At 46.9% G+C, this 20,307-nt stretch overlaps 6 protein-coding genes across 6 annotated transcripts; 2 read left to right on the forward strand and 4 right to left on the reverse strand.

Annotated features, from left to right (window-relative positions):
* Nucleotides 1-105: 105 nt before the first annotated feature.
* Nucleotides 106-1,303, reverse strand: TREMEDRAFT_66438 (uncharacterized protein; the record flags this gene model as incomplete). The annotated part of the gene is made up of 4 exons (XM_007008489.1): nt 106-155; nt 204-311; nt 950-991; nt 1,168-1,303. 4 exons carry the CDS (start codon nt 1,301-1,303, stop codon nt 106-108), a joined length of 336 nt encoding a protein of 111 aa, XP_007008551.1.
* Nucleotides 1,304-2,004: 701 nt separating this feature from the next.
* TREMEDRAFT_66439 (uncharacterized protein) lies at nt 2,005-2,640 on the reverse strand (the record flags this gene model as incomplete). Its single annotated transcript, XM_007008490.1, has 3 exons — nt 2,005-2,042; nt 2,123-2,436; nt 2,480-2,640. 3 exons carry the CDS (start codon nt 2,638-2,640, stop codon nt 2,005-2,007), a joined length of 513 nt encoding a protein of 170 aa, XP_007008552.1.
* A 7,775-nt stretch (nt 2,641-10,415) lies between these two features.
* TREMEDRAFT_36159 (uncharacterized protein) lies at nt 10,416-11,208 on the reverse strand (the record flags this gene model as incomplete). The annotated part of the gene is made up of 2 exons (XM_007008480.1): nt 10,416-10,920; nt 10,964-11,208. The coding sequence occupies 2 exons, from the start codon at nt 11,206-11,208 to the stop codon at nt 10,416-10,418; spliced, it is 750 nt and encodes a 249-aa protein (XP_007008542.1).
* A 1,192-nt stretch (nt 11,209-12,400) lies between these two features.
* Nucleotides 12,401-15,549, reverse strand: TREMEDRAFT_74978 (uncharacterized protein; the record flags this gene model as incomplete). Its single annotated transcript, XM_007008491.1, has 4 exons — nt 12,401-13,148; nt 13,295-13,592; nt 14,004-14,647; nt 14,733-15,549. 4 exons carry the CDS (start codon nt 15,547-15,549, stop codon nt 12,640-12,642), a joined length of 2,268 nt encoding a protein of 755 aa, XP_007008553.1. The 3' UTR covers nt 12,401-12,639.
* A 530-nt stretch (nt 15,550-16,079) lies between these two features.
* On the forward strand, nt 16,080-17,205 carry TREMEDRAFT_66443 (uncharacterized protein; the record flags this gene model as incomplete). The annotated part of the gene is made up of 6 exons (XM_007008492.1): nt 16,080-16,100; nt 16,282-16,342; nt 16,549-16,672; nt 16,714-16,836; nt 16,922-16,980; nt 17,201-17,205. 6 exons carry the CDS (start codon nt 16,080-16,082, stop codon nt 17,203-17,205), a joined length of 393 nt encoding a protein of 130 aa, XP_007008554.1.
* Nucleotides 17,206-18,190: 985 nt separating this feature from the next.
* Nucleotides 18,191-18,768, forward strand: TREMEDRAFT_66444 (uncharacterized protein; the record flags this gene model as incomplete). The annotated part of the gene is made up of 2 exons (XM_007008493.1): nt 18,191-18,256; nt 18,424-18,768. 2 exons carry the CDS (start codon nt 18,191-18,193, stop codon nt 18,766-18,768), a joined length of 411 nt encoding a protein of 136 aa, XP_007008555.1.
* Between the last annotated feature and the right edge of the window lie 1,539 nt (nt 18,769-20,307).

Genomic DNA, 20,307 nt, shown 5'->3' on the forward strand with positions numbered 1-20,307 from the left:
TGTTGATTCAATTCGATTTCGAAATCCATGTACTATTGAAATTGGAATAAGCCTAGGTGTGTGTTACTACTCGTGCCTGAGAGAACTCAGGGCTGTCAGTCCACTTCAGGCACCTACTGTGGCCCAATCTGAGACTGTCTCAAAAGGAATCAACCCTGTACGTTCAGCCGTGTTGATTCATTTCGATTTCGAAATCCATGTACTATTAAAATTCGAATAAGTGCAGGTGTGTGTTACTTCTTTTGCCCGATGTTCTTGATCCGGGGTGCAAGTAGGCTGGGCTATTTTGACTGTCACAAAAGGGATGAACCCTGTACGTTCAGCCGTGTCGATTCAATTCGATTTCGAAATCCATGTACTATTGAAATTCGAATAAGCCTAGGTGTGTGTTACTACTCGTGCCTGAGAGAACTCAGGGCTGTCAGAACACTTCAGGCACCTACTTTGGCCCAATTTGAGACTGTCTCAAAAGGAATTAACCCTGTACGTTCCCCCGTGTTGATTCAATTCGATTTCGAAATCCATGTACTATTAAAATATGAATAAGCCCAGGTGTGTGTTACTACTCGTGCCTGAGAGAACTCAGGGCTGTCAGAACACTTCAGGCACCTACTTTGGCCCAATTTGAGACTGTCTCAAAAGGAATTAACCCTGTACGTTCCCCCGTGTTGATTCAATTTGATTTCGAAATCCATGTACTATTGAAATTCGAATAAGCCTAGGTGTGTGTTACTACTCGTGCCTGAGAGAAGTCAGTGCTGTCAGAACACTTCAGGCACCTATTTTGGGACAATCTGAGACTGTCTCAAAAGGAACTAACCCTGTACATTCAGCGGTGTTGATTCAATTCGATTTCGAAATCCATGTACTATTCAAATTCGAATAAGCCTAGGTGTGTGTTACTACTCGTGACTGAGGGATCTCAGGGCTGTCAGTCCACTTCAGGCACCTACTTTGGCCCATTCTGAGACTGTCTCAACAGGAATCAACCCTGTACGTTCAGCCGTGTCGATTCTAACTGATTTCGTAATCCATGTACTATTGAAATTTGAATCAGCCCAGGTGCGTGTTACTGCTTGAGACTGAGAGATCTCTGGGCTGTCAGAACTGTTCACGGGGCTTTTCAGAGGCATTCTGAGACTGTCTCAAAAGGAATGAACTATGTACGTTCAGCCCTGTCGATTCTATATGATTTCAAAATCCATATACTATTGAAATTTGAATAAGCCCAGGTGTGTGTCACTGCTCGTGCCTGAGGGATCTCAGGGCTGTCAGAACTGTTCTCGGGGCTTTTCAGAGGCATTCTGAGACTGTCTCAAAAGAAATGAACCCTGTACGTTCAGCACTGTCAGTCTGTTAAAGAGCGGTTATTTGACACTGTGACAAGTAACACACGTCTGAGTGTTTTTGAATGTCAATCAAATTCACAGTTTGAATTTGAATAGAGTCATCAGAACTGAACCTCTGCAGGTGAGTCGGCTCGAATCAGTCTCTGAATGGCCGTACACAACACCCTGAAGCACCTGAGCGTGGTAAAAGCCATTGGGGCAATTTTACAGCGGCTAGGACAATGGAGTCACACATGTCTGAGCCTTTTTGAATTTCAATCAAATTCACAGTTTGAATTCGCATAGAGTTATCAAGCCTGGACATCTGCAAGTGATTGTGGTGGAGTCAGTCTCCAAATGGCCCTACTCGACACTGTGACTTTCTTGACAGTGGTGGAGACCATTGAGGCAATTTTATGCTTGATCAGACGGTTGAGTCACATAGACCGGAGTGTCTTCAAATCTCAATCAAGTTCACAGTTTGATTACAAATGGGGTCATTGCAGCCAGACATCTGCAAGTGAGTCTGCTTGGGTCCAGAACTATGTACGTTTAGCCCTGTCGATTCTATTTGATTTCGTAATCCATGTACTATTGAAATTTGAATAAGCGCAGGTACGTGTTACTGCTCGTGACTGAGGGAACTCAGGGCTGTCAGAACTGTTCTCAGGGCTTTTCACATCCATTCTGAGACTGTCTCAAAAGGAATGAACCCTGTACGTTCAGCCGTGTCGATTCTATTTGATTTTGTAATCCATCCTGATGAGCAAACCTCTCATGCCTTTCCAGCGCACAGAGGTACTTTACGGATTGACGAGCCTCGTTACTTCCATCCAGAAGAAGCATAACTAGTACCACACTAAGAGCCATGAGTCGTTCTTGGAAGCTTGGAGCTGATAGAGTCTCTTCTTCACTTTCAGTGTCAATGTCTACGGGTCCGTCTTTGCAAAGGTCGATGATTTCTGCAAGTGTTCTGATTTCCGTGCCCATTTGATGTTTCCCCTCCGGATTGATGATATCTTTCAGTGACAAACGTTCTGTTGGATCGATAAGTTTTGCTGCTTCCGCCGCATCCAGTTCCTGAATGAGATCTTCTACCCCATCAGACCTACTATGTCACTCTTTTATCACAGTATGAAGGAAATACTTACGACTCAGGATCTAATTCCTCAACTACCGGACCTCTCTCGTCATTCTCCCCTAGCGTCTGAGACTGTCCCAAATCATCACGTTCACCCAGCCAGCCTGCTTTCTGGAAGCACTTCCTTATTGTTTTTGCTTCCACTCCATCCCACCATGCTTCTTCAGCCATTCAAATTGCTTGAAGAATGTTAAGAGAATAACATGCATTGCTGTTACGGAGTAACAACGAATCGAGAGAACTCCATCGAGTTCGACGGATTAGGAAGGAGAACGGCGGGAGTTGGAGGCAGTGCTGCAGTAGGTAGGGACGGGTTTTCCCTTTTCGAGATTTCCCCACTGGGTTTGCTCAAAAGCGGTTTTTCACCTGTCCGAGTATGTACATAGACGCTTGCAGTAGGAACTGAGAGGAGGACACGGATACCTGTAGACAGTATATAGTACAATCAGCAAAGTACCAACTTTGCTGATTCTTCAATATCATTCTTTGGCTACATCGATTGCAGAGGAGACACGATCCATTAGCACCAGAGATACATAGATTTCCACGAGAGTTCCATCGACTTCGACCCAACCTGCGACCTAGTCATCGTGTTTCCAGTACCGTTACAAGTTGAAGAATCAGCCTTACGCGCCTTGGGTCGAATTAGAAAAGGATTTTATGCTTACCAGAGGAAAAGCACGCAACATGATACCTGGAGAGGAGTCTTTGGAAGAAGGGCGGGCCCCAGAGATCGATATACCACCGAGTTCCTCGAGAAGTACCGTTTTACATGACTCTCTTTCTATCACATCTGCCCCAGATCCGCTGCACGAATTAGCCCAGCAGTTGTCGCAATTGTTAGCCATTATGACTACACAACAGAAGGAACAGAATGCATTAAAGGAAGAATTAGCTACAATAAAAGCTGACCGACAGAACCAATCTACGCCAAAGAGGTCGACTGCGATCGAATTCGAAGAAAGTAAACCCACATTGGAAGAAACACCTGTCCGCAGTGAACGACGGGGAAGGACCCGGTGTGCAGATCCACCCACCTTTAGTGGGGAACGAGGCGAACTCGACAACTTCTTGGCGGCCTGCCACATGAACTTTGAATTCAAAGGAGTCGAGTATTCTACGGATCGGAGAAAGATCCTGTTCATGTACGGGTATCTTCGAGGAACCCCTCAAATGCTTCTGACCCCGGCCATAACCAATCCAAGTATATGGAATTCGACCGAATGGCTAGAGAGTTACGACAAATTCGTTCAGCACTTACGAACTCAATTTGGAGACAGTAACATGGCAGGTACAGCTATGCGAAAGTTACAGGAGTTACGACAGACCGATACCGCAGCAGAATACTTTGCGAACTTCGAACTGTGGTCAACTCATCTTGGGAAGGTACCAGACGCAATGAAGATCGCTTCAGCCATACAGGGTCTAAAGGAAGAACTACTGAAGGTTGTAGTGGTAAATAACACCGACCCTCGAACCAAATCGGATTGGATCTACTTCAAGCAACATGTCATTGGAACCGAAGAAAATCAACGAATGGCTGAAACGATGATTGCAGCGAATCGATGGGCTGCTAGACGCAAAAATGAGACGACCTGGCTTCCTCCTCGATCAAATTCAACACGATTGGATACGAATCCGCCCAACCTGGTAGAACGCCACTCACAACCGACCGGTAGAGGACCTTTGCCAGGTGGAAAACCAGGGATGATGAACTTTGGTCTACCAAGCGACCCCCCGGTCACATGGACTGAGGATGGGGGACGCCTCAGCGAGAACGAAATGAACTGGAGAAGAGAGAACCGACGTTGCCTCAAATGTAGAAGTCCAGAACATTATGCCAACAACTGTCCAAATGGAGGAAACACGAGAAACAGTATTAGGGGATCCCCAAATCCGCATAGCTCACCAATTCCTAGTGGATCGAATTCGATCCCAACTGGATCCAAAGGGCCATTAGTTCGAGGAATGGCGGTGACCTTTGAAGAAGAGGGAAACGACTACCTGGCCTAAGTGATGCGACCACTTGCGGCCAGGATCTACCCGGATCGCAGAAAATTCAGATACCAATAGATCTCAGTAATGATTCGGCAATAATATATATAAAAATACAAACAAAGGAAGATACCATACAGATTGGAAGGTTAATCGATACCGGAGCTACAGGAAGATATGTGCAGCCGGCCTGTCCGTTATATTATCTATTCCCAAAGAAACAATATCAAGTACCAAGGAAGATTAGGTTCCTGGACGGAACTACCGCGACTTTAGTGACCGAATATGTAGAAGCAGAATTAGATCTAGGAAAAGGACTCAGGATTGCAACTCGACTGGATGTTATGGCATACGAAGGACCAGAAGTGCTAGTAGGACTAGATTTCTTGAGACAGTTTAGGGCAAGGATCGATTGTGGAAAGGGACTGATCGAATTCGACAGAATTGGACGAGATACTGGTTGGAAATATCCAAGATTAGAGGAAGGATTAATAAGAGGAGCGACACTAGAGAAAGGGGAGGACGAAATGAGTGAGGAGGAACTACGACAAATCGTACCGACACAATGGCACCAGTACCTCGAATTATTCAAGGTAGAAAGAGCAAGAAGACTACCACCAAGAAGAGAATGTGACCACGAAATCGAATTAGTACCAGGGGCTGAACTGAAACCAGGACCAATCTACCAACTGGACGAGCATGGGGATGCTTTCCTGAAGCAGTGGATCAATGATGGACTAACTAGTGGACTTCTGCGAAGAAGTAAATCGCCCTATGGGTCCCCAGTATTCCTGGTCCCCAAGAAAGGAGTCATTCCCTATCGAGTAGTTACAGATTACCGGGCACTTAACAAGGTAACCATCAAGGACTCGTACCCAATGCCACTTATCTCGACCTTACTCGATCGACTTCAATTGGGAAAGGTGTTTACCAAACTCGACCTGAAAGGGGCCTATCAGTTAGTTCGAATAAAAGAAGGAGATGAACATAAAGCTGCTCTACGAACACGATACGGTAGTTTTGAAAGCACTGTTCTAAGGGATGGATTATGCAACGCACCAGCCACCTTTCAAAACTTCCTGCAGGATATGTTCCACGACCTGTTAGATGAAGGAGTGGTAGTTTACATAGACGACATCACGGTATACTCAGACACGATCGAAAACCATCAGATAATTGTCCAAAAGGTATTAGACCGATTACTTGAAAACTACTTAGTTGTTAGCCCGAGGAAGTGTGAATGGAGTTGCAACGAAGTAAAGTTTCTGGGGTATGTAATCGGACACGAACGGATCGAAATGGATCAAGACAAGGTGAAAGCCATTCTAGAATGGGGAGAACCAATGACAGTCCGAGATACTCAGGTTTTCCTAGGATTTGCCAATTTCTATCGACGGTTCATCAAAGGATTCTCACACATTGTGGGTCCTTTTACCCGTCTGACCAGGAAGGATCAGGCTTGGAATTGGACAGAGGAATGTCAAAAAGCGTTTGAAAACTTGAAGAAAACTTTCACGACAGCACCGGTACTTCGACATTTCGACAGAACCCAACCAACCTGGATCGAAACCGATGGATCTGACTGTGCGATAGGTGCAATAGCGTCCCAAAGGTTCGCTCATCCATCGATAAAAGGGACCACGGAACTTCATCCGGTTGCGTATTGGTCTCGAGCAATGACACCCTGCGAATTAAACTACACAGTAGGAGAGAAGGAACTACTAGCCATTGTGGACTGCTTGGTAGCATGGAGACCATACTTGGCGAACAGTAGTGATGTCATAAAAGTCATTACGGATCACAAGAACCTGGAGTACTTCCAAAGTAAGCGACAACTGAATCGAAGACAAATGAGGTGGCTGGAAATCTTAGGAGACTTCAACATAGAGATCACTTATCGACCAGGTAGCAAAAATGGGGGAGCAGATGCTTTAACAAGACGAGGGGATTATCACCCGGGAAAAGGAAGTAGTAAGGACCCAGATCTAAACAAAGGAAACTGGCTACAATTACTACCAACATACGAGAAACATGGATCGAATTCGATAGACTCAGAAACCAGACACATAGTAAGAGGAGCAATCCGAGAAGACTCATTATTTGGACTCATCAAAAACGGACTCAAAGACTCAGAAGACATAGCGGACATACGACGAATAGGACTGCAATTGACACAGACACATAGCACACAGGACACACAGACACATAGCACACAGGACACACAGACACATAGCACACAGGACACACAGACACATAGCACACAGGACACACAGAAGACACAGATTAGCAACGAGACACCAGTGGTATCATGGACTCAAAGCGGATTGCTCTTGTACAAGAATAGAGTAGTCATACCAGAGGGACAAGCAAGATTAGAAGTAATGAGAGCAAGACACGATTCAATATTAGTAGGACACCCAGGAAGAGACAAAACCATCACTATGATCAAAGAGGATTATTATTGGCCCCATTTAGACGATTATATCGCGAAATACGTAAAAGGATGTGAAATCTGTAACCGACATAAGACTCATCGACATCAACCATACGGACATCTAGTCTCATTGCCGGTGCCCACACTCCCGTGGACAGATATCTCGATGGACATGGTAGGGCCTTTGCCGAAGTCGACTGAATTCGACGCAATTCTAGTAATAGTGGATCGATTAAGCAAGATGGGTCGATTTATTCCATGCACAACCGGACTAACAGCAAACAAGGTGGCTGACATATACATCAAGGAGATCTTTTCAAAGCATGGGGTACCTCGAACAATCGTATCAGACAGGGGAACCCAGTTTACAGCAGAGGTTTGGAAGGAAATATGTCAATTCCTGGGAATAAAGAACCTATATTCAACTGCATATCATCCTCAAACAGACGGCCAGACTGAACGAGTGAACCAACAGATGGAAATCCTACTTGGAATGTATGTGAACTACAACATGGACAATTGGGATCAACTTCTACCAATTGCTGAATTTGCTTATAACTGCTCCCCGCATAGCAGTCATGGGTTGTGTCCGTTCGAAGCATGTTATGGCTATGTGCCACATTACGACATCCATTCGCACGATATTCGATCGAAGTCAAACAAGTTAGAGAAGAAATGGAGAGATATGGGAGAATTGCATACGGCTGTTCAAGAACAGGTCAGAATGGCTAATGAGATTAGTGGGGAATACTACAACAGGAGGCACAAAAGCATCCCAGAAGAATTCAGAGAGGGAGAACAGGTGCTACTGAGTACAAAGTATCTTACGACGGAACGACCCAGTCGAAAATTAGAAGCAAAATACATTGGTCCGTTTAAAATCATAAGGAAGGTCGGAAAAAATGCTTTCGAATTGGATCTACCCCCATCAATGAAGGTGCACAATGTCTTCAATGTGACGCTGTTGGAACCATATCCTAAAGACATGATACCAGGTCGACAGATACAACCCCCACCACCTGTAGTAATAAACGGCCAGGAGGAATTCCATGTGGAAGCAATTGTGGACAGTAGAATTCGACGAGGAAAGGAGGAATTCAAGGTGAAATGGTTAGGATACACAGGGAATGCGGCCTATGACTGGGAACCACGAGAAAATGTAGAAGAGTTGGCCGTTTTTGGTGAATTTCTGGAAAAGAGGAAAAAAGACCCCAGAAGAAGGTGAGAACTCGATCAAGATCAACGGAATTTAGTGGAAATAAGTGCATACACAGGAAATATAGCTACAATTAGAGAGATATAAACACGCTAAAAGTTGGAGGCGGTAGAATTGGCTCGAGGACGACGGGCCGAAGCAGGGATACGAATGACATTGCGGGGGAGAGGAGTTTGGGGAGAAGAGGAGGGACCGGTGACTGGCTGAGAGGAACTCAATCCAGTAGGATCGCCAGCGGAGGTGAGATGATCCAAGGTTTCAGAGGGAGAAGGAGGAACATAGTCGGAAGGAATGAGATGGAGGGATTTGTAAAGACCCAGATGTACTGGGGGAAGAGGAAGGAGAAGAGAAGAGAAAAGATGGATGTAAGCGGAGAGTTGAGTAAGGGAAGAGGATTGATCCTGGGAGGAAAGGGATCGATATCGGGCCGAGACAGCACAGAGTTCGTGCTCCAGGACGAAGGTAACCTTGGAAGTAACAGTCTGGGCTCCGACAGTAATACCCTTTACATCAACATCGACCAAGTTCGAAGGAAGAAGATAGATACCTCGCGAAATTTGGACTCGGGATTGTTGGTTTTCACCGAACACTTTGAAGTTCCCTTCGCGGAGCACTCTCCACAAACACCACCAACTAAGTTGCATCAATATCGAACAGGAAGAGTAGGAAGACTCACGAGGACCAATACAACCTACACGAAAATCTTCTCCACCATCGAGACGACGCTGGCAATCGGAGCAAAGCTCACCCTCGAGACGGACAACAGCACCATTCTTGTTACGAAGTCGCCAACCTTGGGCCAAGCGATCAAGCTAACAGTTAGAATTCGGTGGAATACGAAGGAGAAAAAGCTCACGGCGTTACCAAACCACTTGACAGTGGGCTTGATGGCCCCAGTCTCGCGAAAGCGATCGAGGGCTTCATCCTTCAGAGCGTGACGAACAGAGGAGAAAGAAAGGCGGGCCCAGAGAGTAGCTGACGAGTCAGAAACGCACAGAATTCTGTAGAAATCTCACCAATTTCCGAGTCTTTTCGAGCATCCAGAGCCTTAGCAAGTTCATCATTGACCGGAACCTTGCGAGGGGCGTGAAAAATGGTTTCGAGTTCATGGGGAACCTCGACAAGCCCCTCGGAATAATCAGAAGGTGGCACAGGGGACTTATTACCAGGAGAATTTTGATTTTCAACGATGGTACCGTGTTCGGACTCGACAGATTTCGCAGGAGATGGGTTCTCACCAGTGGCAGATGGCCCTGCCCCCCCTTCGAAGTCGATATATTGCTCGATGACCTCGTCATCGAGAAGAGACGATTGTTGATCGCGAGAAGGGCCGGATTGATATCGATCCTTAATGGTGTCGAGAGCCCTTCGAGAAGCGTCAACCAATGGAGTTTGAGAGGGAACTGGCGCTTGGGAAGTAATTCTCATTCTTTTCGTTTGACGCATGAGAAGCTCGGGGTCGACGTCAGGTAGGATTGCCGTAGTAGAGGCCCGAGTTTGACGAGAAGAGATAGACGGGGACAACTAATCTCGTCAGCCAGTGATAAACAGGAGGAAGTGCATCGAATTCGAAGAGAATTGCTTACAGTACGCTTAGACATGCTCACAGACAGGTCAGAGTTGGAAGGATGCGCTAAGATATAGGTAAGATATGGATGGATAATGATAGATAAGTGAAAAGAACGACGAACAAGAGGAAAAGAAGGAATGAGGAGGAAAGAAGAAGAGAGAGACAGAAAGAGACTTGGTCAGTAATTTCTCGGTCACATTGGAGGTCCGTGCGGGTGACGTGTTTCATGGCAACCGTCACACTAGCGTGGGTGTGACGTCAGGGCGCACCAAAGGTGTCTCAGAGCAATCCATCTGAATCACCTAGTTACAGAATTCAGGATCCTCGGCGAGGATCCTTGAGACAGGGGGGGAAACTTGTTACGGAGTAACAACGAATCGAGAGAACTCCATCGAGTTCGACGGATTAGGAAGGAGAACGGCGGGAGTTGGAGGCAGTGCTGCAGTAGGTAGGGACGGGTTTTCCCTTTTCGAGATTTCCCCACTGGGTTTTGCTCAAAAGCGGTTTTTCACCTGTCCGAGTATGTACATAGACGCTTGCAGTAGGAACTGAGAGGAGGACACGGATACCTGTAGACAGTATATAGTACAATCAGCAAAGTACCAACTTTGCTGATTCTTCAATATCATTCTTTGGCTACATCGATTGCAGAGGAGACACGATCCATTAGCACCAGAGATACATAGATTTCCACGAGAGTTCCATCGACTTTGACCCAACCTGCGACCTAGTCATTGTGTTTCCAGTACCGTTACAATTGCCCGTTTACCTTCTTCAAATCGGTGAAGAGCTCGTCGACAGAATTGCATGCGATAATGTGCTTTGAAAGCGGCAATGATCCCCGCATCGAGTGGTTGGACATGAGCAGTGAGATTTGGAGCAAAGAATTCCACTCGGATGTTTGTGATGCCCAGAGGGACTTCATGACCACGGAAATTGTCCACCATAAGAAGGATGTGTAGATTCTGTGACCTCATTTCACAATCAAACGCTTGAAGCCATCGACCAAAGATCACATGATCCATCCATGCTGATTCTTGTGATTCCCATTGAATGCCAAGGTCCTCATAGCTCGTTCGCCCAAAACAATGAGGTCGTTTAGCAACACCAATGATAAGAGGGGGATGTCGATTGGAACCATCTGCGTTGACTGTAAGGACATATATGTTAACTCGAGCTTTGCTACCTTTCAAGCCATGATGATGCTCTCTAGCTAGAGTTCTGTCAGGTGGAGAACTGATGTCAGCTGTAACTACTCCTATATCAAACGTGAACTCACGCCCAGAATAAACCAGTCTCATCCATGTTGTAGATGTTCACCAGAGAATATGGCCGAGCCAAGTTGGTCATCCTTTTCCTTTCCTCTTTGACATCAAGTTGTGATGCTCCCTCCGCTTCCCCATGCAATTTCCTCCACTTAAGTCCATTTGCAAGCTTTAACTCCCCGCATCCATCCTGTACTTCCGAGACCTCTAGCACTTTCAGGTAACTGAAATGCGTCACAGATAGTGATCCATTTTTCATGTATCGATCCCCGGTTCAATTTCAGTCCGGAATGTTCAGCTTGTTCAATGAACATATCAAGAGCATGTTGTGCTCCTGGGTGAGCCGGTTGAATGTATCGTTTGGCTGACTGTTGTGCAGTGGTACAGTCACGTCGGATCTTCTCCTCATTTTGAACCCATTCAGTGATACATGATTGATGTAGCTTGATGTCCCATTCCTTTGAAAAGTGGGCAGCGGTATGTGACTGATTCTTGCCATGCTGGTGGAACCAGTTCTAAGATCTCGACTTTTTGATTGAGTGTGAGATTGACCGCCTTGACTGAAGATTTGGATACTGCGGTTGTGGAGGACACGACAGAGGAACCAAGTGCGGAAGCTGAGGAAAGTGTATGTGAAAAATCTGTTTGGAGGGCTTCAGAATCAGCCAAGGGTTTTGAAACTCCAACAGTCAAACTCACCATCTTGAATCTTACGCTTTTTGTCCGCCAGCCCAAGCAATGTATCCCATAGTCTCAATGGTCCTAACTCCAACAGCTCCTGAGTTGTGATAGTACCATTGTTTTCCCAATTTCGATTTCTAGCCCACCTTTTTATCTCTTTGACCATCATCTGCTCTTCAATGTCATTGAGACTATGATCAAGCTCTTCATTCTCGGCTTTGGTGAGGGCGCGTTAATACTGGAGATTGGTAAGTTGTACACGTCTTCCTTCATGAGTAGCCTGCAGCAATGCAAGGCCATGTTCCAGTCTTGAGATGATATTTGCAGCATCTGTGAATGATTTGATCCGAGGAAGCATCACAGTGTACAGAAGAGAAGAGAGACCGACAGACACATGGGCAAATTTTGAGCACAGACTTGAGTGCCACAGATCCTGGAACCTGATACATCCGGCTCATCCTGCACTAGAAATTTCCAGATGAGGTCTGCTAAACCGATAAACATGCATTTATTTCCATCGGATTGAGAGCTACCGGGTCAAATCTCAATTTGTATGGGATCCAAGTCGGTTGCACACAAAAGCTATCGCATTGGAGGAATTATCGCCTTTTCAGCTACCGGATTCGAGGACGCCGACTGTAACTTGCAAAGCAGCCGCCGGAAGCGACAAAGGTGAAGAAGACAGTCGCGAGCGAATTGTGAAGTGGAAAAGGTTTCCATCATGAACGTACCATCTCCGGTTTTGATAGAATAGAGTCCGAGTTGATGCAAGATTTGGCCAAGTGGCATTGCGACCGACACCGACCGCCCGAGCGATAGCCTTTCCTTTTTACTTTCTCGTCTTCTTTCTCTTCTCATTTGCACCGGAGATGATTTTTGAGGTTGGGTCGCGAGCTTTGGAAGAGAAAGAGAAAATGATGGAAAAGCTCAGTTCATGCATGGTTTCGTCCTTTTAGGATGAGTATAGCGCTTGAGAATGGTAGAAAGAGAAGACTCTGAAGAAATCATTTCAAAACGCCTGGTAAACCTGGCCGGCTTCTTCAAGCTGGCGTTCCGAGTCGAGATAGTAATTCCAACTGTCGGATCCCTCTGGGTTTTCGACATGATCTCGGTCGATCTCGGACAGGGCCAAGGTACCTATTGATTGCTTGATGGGTACGTCGTGACGGTGACACTTCGGAATGGTGCTGATTTCTTCAAAGATCTTGTCAGCTTGATTCGTACTGATCAAAGTGACACGTGTACGACAGAGTAACAATATGACGAATGATAAGGTTGTCGACGTCATGATATCTTTCTTCTTTCTCTCGAAAGAACAAGTTGAAGAGTCGGCATCGACATCGACGCTTTCGTTTTCTCTGGACCGATGATCATATCCTTCTTGATCCAACGTGAAACAGCTACCACCCCTTCCGGGATCAAGTGAGCTTGCTAGTTCTACAGCATCTTGATTTATGTATCGGGCGAGATGTTCCCATTCGGAATCCTTGGCGACCCGGGCCAGGTTGTCGATTGTCACTGCAATGTCAGCGAGTGGCGAGTGAGCCGCGGGCTGAAGCTGGAGACACGTAAGAGAAGGGTTCACGAGGGGGAGGGGGAGGAGGGGGGGGGGGATGAGGAGGATGAGTAGGCGGAGAGGAAAAGAGAAGGGGAAGACGACTTACGTGGGAGAGGATCAGCGAGTTTATCATCTCGACAATTGTTGTTGGGAACATTGTTGTTGGGAACGACAGAGGGAACAGGTGTCAGACTGATACTGGTATTATCAACATCGGGTCCTGTTTTTGGACCGTCATCACCCCCTCCTCCTCCTCCTCCACCACCACCACCACCACCACCACCATCACCATCACCATCACCACCCCCGCCGTGGTCACCATCCCCGCCGGGATCCCCAGTAGGCTTGGCACCCCGTGTGCCATACACATCCGGATACAATCTCCTGAGGGCATTCCTGATAACCTGATCGTCTGCTCTGGCACCGGCGACAGCCGTGTACGTCTGTCGGCGACGATCCGTCTCTTTGGGGAGATCGACTCGAGTGGTCGATAGGGCTGAAGGGTGATATAGATTTGACGATGAAGCGGGATCAGACGGCGGTGTGGGTGTGTGTCCGTCCCATCGTGGTGAGGTGGATTGAATGTGTCACGTTTGCACGCGGGAGACCGGATAGGATGTGTGATGACGCAGGTTGATCCGGTACGTCCGAATGAGATGTCATGGGCAAGGGTTCGTTGGTTGATGAAATCTGGTTTTTCATCAACATGATGCTCCAAAATTCAGTAGGCATTTATGGAATCGAATGGGAGAAATGTGTCGGACAAAAAGGACAGAACACAACACAAGGAGAGAGAGAGAGAGAGAGAGACTCACATTGTTACGAATGATCCGTCTAGCCTTTTCGACAAACCCACTGTTCCAAAGATCCTTACCCACCTCGATGTCTCCGACTGAGATCAACACCCTCCGAACGGTTTCACACAATACAGAAAAAGCTTGCAAGCCCTGACGGGGAGATTGGGGGGAGAGGGAGTGTGCGAGAAACCTTTCCGGTCCACCAGAGACCACATGCATGCTCCATAAATCAACGGTTTTTCCCCAATCATCAGCGATTCGGGTTTCCAGAGCGACGTGAGAAGGACCGACAGTGAAGAGTCGAGAGAACTTGTGGCAACTCATGACGAGCCCGAAGGGAGTACCACACATTTCTTCGGCCGTCAACAGGTAACAGATGGCTTGACAGAGAGCTTGAAAGTGTTTCTGCCATTTCACTTCCAAGATCATGGCGGCGACGTGGACCGATGAATCGTATTCCTCTTTTAACAACGTGACACGAGTGCGTTTGGTACTTGACGAAGCCGACGACGACGTGCCGGTGTCGCTGCAACTGGTGGAAACGATTCGAGTGACGGGATCGTAACGGGTGGGGTCGGATGTAGAGATGAAGATGCCAAAGTCGGGTGTACGAATGCTTTTATCCCTTTTACGACCACTGGCTTCGTCGTCGGTATTGCGAGCTGACGAATCAGCATGAGGACGCAAGACGGTGACGGATGAGTGAGAAGGGGAGGGGCGAGGAGGGAAATACGATTGACTGCCCACCTGTCGTACTCAAAGACTGCAGAGTTTTCTGAATCAATGTCTCATTGAATTCGGTCATCTTGCCAGATCCACCGCCACCGTGTGGAACATGGATACGCCTCAGAGACATTTCACTATCCATCAACAACCGAGGTCCGTCATCTTGGTCAGGTTTGAGTTCGTGGACGAGGTGGGAAGCGAGCATTGTCATGGCGCTCTTGAGATCTGGTTCCCTCTTGGCCCGAGCGAACCGATAGAAGACTCTGGTCAGCTGGTTGTCGTTCATCCAAGAGGCTCGGCGGGCGAGCGGGGATAGGACGTGTCCGTATCGGAGAGTGGGGGCGGGAGGAGGAGGAGGAGGATGGTGCGTGAGAAAGGGATGGGTGGACGTCGTCGGGTTCATCCAAGCGCTGGTAGGTGTCATGGGGCCTAGACTCTGTACCGTCTCTTCCGACCAATCCGATACATTTCTGACACGTTTCATCGGTCCATCGCCATCGCCATCGCTCGACCTCGCCAGGCGGCCGATGGGTGTGGGGAAGAGACCAAGTCGGGGGATCTTGTCGGGGTGGATGTGAATGTTGCTATCTCGACCATGTCCCTCGTCTGGGTGTCCCTCGATGTGACCACGGTGCACGGCTTGGGACTGGGATGGAGATGGAGCCGAGGTTGGATCGGGAGTGAGAGTGGGACGAGTTCGGAAAGGGTTGAGGGTGGAGAGAGAGAGCTTGAGTAGACTGGGCCAACTGCGGACGTGGACGGTCCTTGTCCGAGTGGCCGCTGCCTCTGTCGCTCCGTCCTCGCTCACCGTCACCGGCCTGGCTGACAAAGGTGACATTGTCCAAGCTGGCTACGATGATACTAGTTTTCAGCGGTGAGGATGATGATGGCGAGAGGACCTGTCAGAGTCAAAATTTCGCTTTTGATGATGGAAAACAGGTACTCACAGACTTGCAGAGGCCAGGAGAACAGCGTTGAAAAGAGTCACAAGATACCACGAGCGATATAAAGAGAGTTATAGCGAGTTGATGGGTGGCAGTCGAGGATGGCGAGGTTGGTGAATATCAGTCGTAAAAGAGTGAGAAGAGTACCAAAATGATCCTTGAGATGAGTAGAGATTGTGTGTGTGTGTGTGGGGATTGTGTGTGTGGTGAGTTTTAGTAGTAAAACGACGATGGAGAGATTAGTGGTGGTGAGGACAGGCTGGTAGGTAGCGAGCGAGCGGGCATGCTGGTCGGGGTTTCAGTAACGCCGGATCTATCAAGTTGAGTTGAGGGTTTGTGGCAGCCAAGGGGGTACAGTGGGAGGCAACGAGTGTGGCACTTTTCTGCGCAGTAGCCATAAAACCACGTGGCAGATGTGACCACGATGGTGACTCACTCGTCGACAGTGAGTCGCTACAGAGCATAGGCCTTGTACATGCACAAGTGCATTACTTGGTCATGCTTAGTCATCAATACAACACTCACATCAGGTGAAAGACTCAAGATAGTATTCAGCGGCGGCGCCGACGACAGACCCGAGGGGTTCTATTGATGGATGGCTAAGAATCATATGCTGATGACTCGAGTATGATGAGGTGTATGTATGGGCTACTCTCTCTCTCTCATATACAGACAAAGATGATGCATGTCAGTCAATACTTACCAGGTGGGTGGTAGCTGGCTTGAAATGATACAAAGTAGTTACTAGTAGCGTATCCCTCATGCACGACCATGCATCTAGAGCATCTACGTAGCATCCCATCAAACACTACCACTACTCGCATGAAACATCCTTATACTCACAACCTAGTCTTGATCCAATCAGGTTGTTTTGTCCATCCTTGACTTTGTAGCCAATGGGATATATCCGATTCAAGAGGTCCTACCTCGTGAACTTTGTTGGATGTACAATGTCAACGTCATCATGATCGGTCGCAAGCCGTCGGGCTTGTCGTCAGTGGGGCGAGCTCGAGCTGGGTGGGTGGAGGATGTAGGACGACTGTGGGTGGAGGATGTAGGACGTTCAAGGAGACGGTCGGGATGAATTCGAGGAGATACGCAAAAGGCAAGTTTAAGAAGAAACCTCCTCCTCGGACGAAAGATATTGATCGTCTCTTGGGACGATACGCTGTTGACAGAGTGTGAGCTTTTTTTCTTTCTCTTCGTGTCTCGAGGGGAATCATGTCTGTTGCGTTTTTTTTAAGTATCCCTCGGAGAGACACGTAGAATCCTTATGGAAGCGTGGAGGACTTGGATGGGATGTATCCAAACCCATCCATCACCGGGTGAGTGATGGGATAGCGACGAGGAGAGTAAAAGTATGGAAAACTGACGAGCTAGATCCGTACAAGTCTTATCATATTCTTCCTTGATCATGTACCAAACCTCGGTGAATTCTTCCTTTGTGTTCTCACGTTCCGATGGGATGGAATTGGACCAATAATCTTGGTATGCGTCGACTAAACAGTTGAGTGTCTTGTTGAAATCGGATCAGCTGATGGTCAGAGTAGTGTCTATAACTCTCATACTAACTTTCCTACTCGGAACACGCTCTGTCCCGTCGATGATATCGTCGAGCTAGCTAGCTAGCTAGCTACCTACCTCGCCGTCGTACGCTCTCTCTCAACCTCAGGATGTAATCGGTCATGGTGGGACAACAGCTTTGGAACCCAACTCAGGATCATACCTTCTTCTTTAGTCCTCTTCTTAGACGAAGCAGTCCTCATTCTTCCTATCCTCAATCTTTCCTCTTGTTCCATCTTGAAATAACTCTGTCCCCCTCACTCAAAACGCCTACCAGGTATCTTCAACGGCTTTTTACGTGGTTGTTTGTTTGATGCCTAGGGCCATGGTCACAAATTCGGTGGTATTTTCAAAGGGCCATCTTTCCCAGCCGACCATCAGATGGGACGGACCGACCACCCCTGGGCGTCTCCCTCGACTGATCAAAAAGATCATTTACCTTTCGATATCTTTCTTTTCAAGACAAAGGGTTTTGAATGTGATATGAGGCTTGTTTAATAGAGATGGTTTAGTGTAAAGCGTTGACACTTTTAGCGGCACTTTTGTTCTATTTTATTTGCTGTTTTTGGACATTTCCTATCGCACGGAAAACCCCTTTCATTGATGATCAGGTCATTTTGAGCAATACTTGTGGGGTTGCCTTTCCTATCGCACAAGAAAACCCCTTTCACTGATGACCAGGTCATTTTGAGCAATACTTTCTCACGCATAAGGGTCAAACACTTACGGTCACACCGTCAGAATCTATCACGTCTGGTACCATAAAACTTACCGTCAACAGCTGGACACTCACGGTCAGATATCTATCTATCATCAGGTCAGGACATCTATCAGTCACACGGTCAGACAGTTACAACACAGAATGATAAATCCCCAACATGTTCGTACACTCTCCCAGGACTGCAAACCGTCTATCAAGTTTAGGTCTGGTGGGGTTGAATGTTATCGATGAAGAATGGACTTTAGAAGAAGATGTCAAAATATCACATCTTGGATGATTATCCGACGTTGGACATGACCATTACTTGGATACCAGTGGTGGGTCACATGTTGAGGTTGTTATAGGAAAAGAGGAAGAGGATATTAAATCGATGAAAGTAAAAGGGAATGAGTGAGTCGAATGACCTTTCCTTGAAGCACTTCCACTTCTACTCCCCTTCCGATAACTATCAAGAGGTCCACTCAACAGTCTCTTTACGCACGAGCAAGCCACGGATGATTACGACGAGGAACCCAACGTCTCCGAGGAACCCAACGTCTCCGAGGAACCCTACGTCTCCGAGGAACCCTTCTACCCAGACGAATCCAGCGGTCCCGACGAATCCGACGATTCCAAAAGCGTTGACGATGAGCTTGAGCTCAAAGAAGGAACCACCGTTGAATATGAACAAGAACTCAAAGATTGGATCCTCGTATCTTCCAATGAAGGATCCAGTGAACAACGTCCTACACTATTGAACCGTCTCAAGTTGGTCAAACTCTTTTCATCTCCTTATCTTCCTCCTGACTCTCTCCTCCGTCCGCGAGTGATTGTCCAAGGGTTGAGATAAACTGTTCACGGTTAAGAGTGATGATTCATCGTGAAGGGTGAGGGTGAGGGTGGGGGCTGACAAAATAGGAGAACCCAGAGCAATATTAGTTTAAAACTAATGAATTCATCAAACCTCTCTTTCACCCACTATCAACCGAGTTCTCAGAGAAGACTTTGTACAAGGAGATCATCAAAACTCGTGGGAAGAAATTGTTGAATGGTTGGGATCTGATAAGAGTCAAAGTGAACAGGAAGAATACCTTCTGGCAGTAAGGTAAGAGTTGAGGTCAGTCCATCTCTTCATAATAGTATCCCAGTCAAAATGATCAAAAGACAAAAGCTGAAAGCAGAAAGAGATGATTGGGGAAACGAGTTGTTATCGGCTCTGAACCTGATCCTCCAACCATGACGTCGTTCACCCCCACATTTTGGCCAGTAAAAGGGCTGATATCTCGAACACTTCAGTTTTTGGACAGCTCAAGGAGCAGGGATGTGAGTTAGAATGAGAGATACATGCAGAATGGTGTCGATGTTGGGTAAATTTCACACGGCTCGGCGGTTTTTTCAAACTCTTCATGTTCCCCCACTGTGATTTTTCTCCCTGGCGAACTGGGTCAATCTCTACCCGTGTTGCATCTTTGGGGTTGGGTCATGTATAAACTACATGAATAATTCTTAGCGTTATATATCATTGATCATGGGTACAAGAGCTACTGTGAAAGATTCACATGACGGATAGAAAGAACGATTGACATCAAATCTGTAAATCCTGTCCATTCTTTAAAAACCTCTTTTCGATCCCATCACTGATTGACCCCATTGATACTGAATCTAAAAGAAGGTAAAAGGTCACATAATCGATCATTGGACATGAGCTGAAGATATCAGGATTCTTTCGATAAACCACATCGACACAAAGGAGAAGTCGTCACGTCGCGAAAAAGGAAAGTCACTCGACGAGGAGGGTGTCATCTGCTTGGATTTCTTGAGTTCAGTGAGGCGGAATCATCGTAGTTGGGTGAGACAAGGTTATTGTGGTTGCGTGAGGAAAGAAATAAACTGGTAAAAGTGTAGAGAGTTGAAGATTTCATGTCCGATGAGCAACTTACCCAGAGCCAAACGGATCGATTATTATTTTCGTCAGAGAGACGAGATTGAGCTCTGCAAAGACATCGAGCGTAATATTGGATTTGCTATTTCTTTTGTCAGTTGATTTTTGTCTTCTTTCTCTTTTACTCGCGATCGATTCGGGACATTCGAATCAGAAACCATAAACCAGAAATCAGAAGACAAGAGAGATACGAGAGAGCAGGCGAACGACCGAAAGAGATAAAGAGGACCGAAAGGAGTAGAGGGGATATAGGGAAGATTAGATTACCAAATCAACTGAACCCACCTTGTTCATCTTTGTTCCCCTAAATGATAAGATATACATTTTGAAACGATGCCTAGATTCACCTGGTGACCCCTCAGGGTAAGGATCGATATCGAGAACGAAAACGAGACTTTTATCGGAGCTTGATGATGGGTAAATCACCCTTAGAGCCTATTGTTGCAA

This window comes from Tremella mesenterica, assembly GCF_000271645.1.
Source record: "Tremella mesenterica DSM 1558 unplaced genomic scaffold TREMEscaffold_23, whole genome shotgun sequence".
NCBI classification, from domain to species: Eukaryota; Fungi; Basidiomycota; class Tremellomycetes; order Tremellales; family Tremellaceae; genus Tremella; species Tremella mesenterica.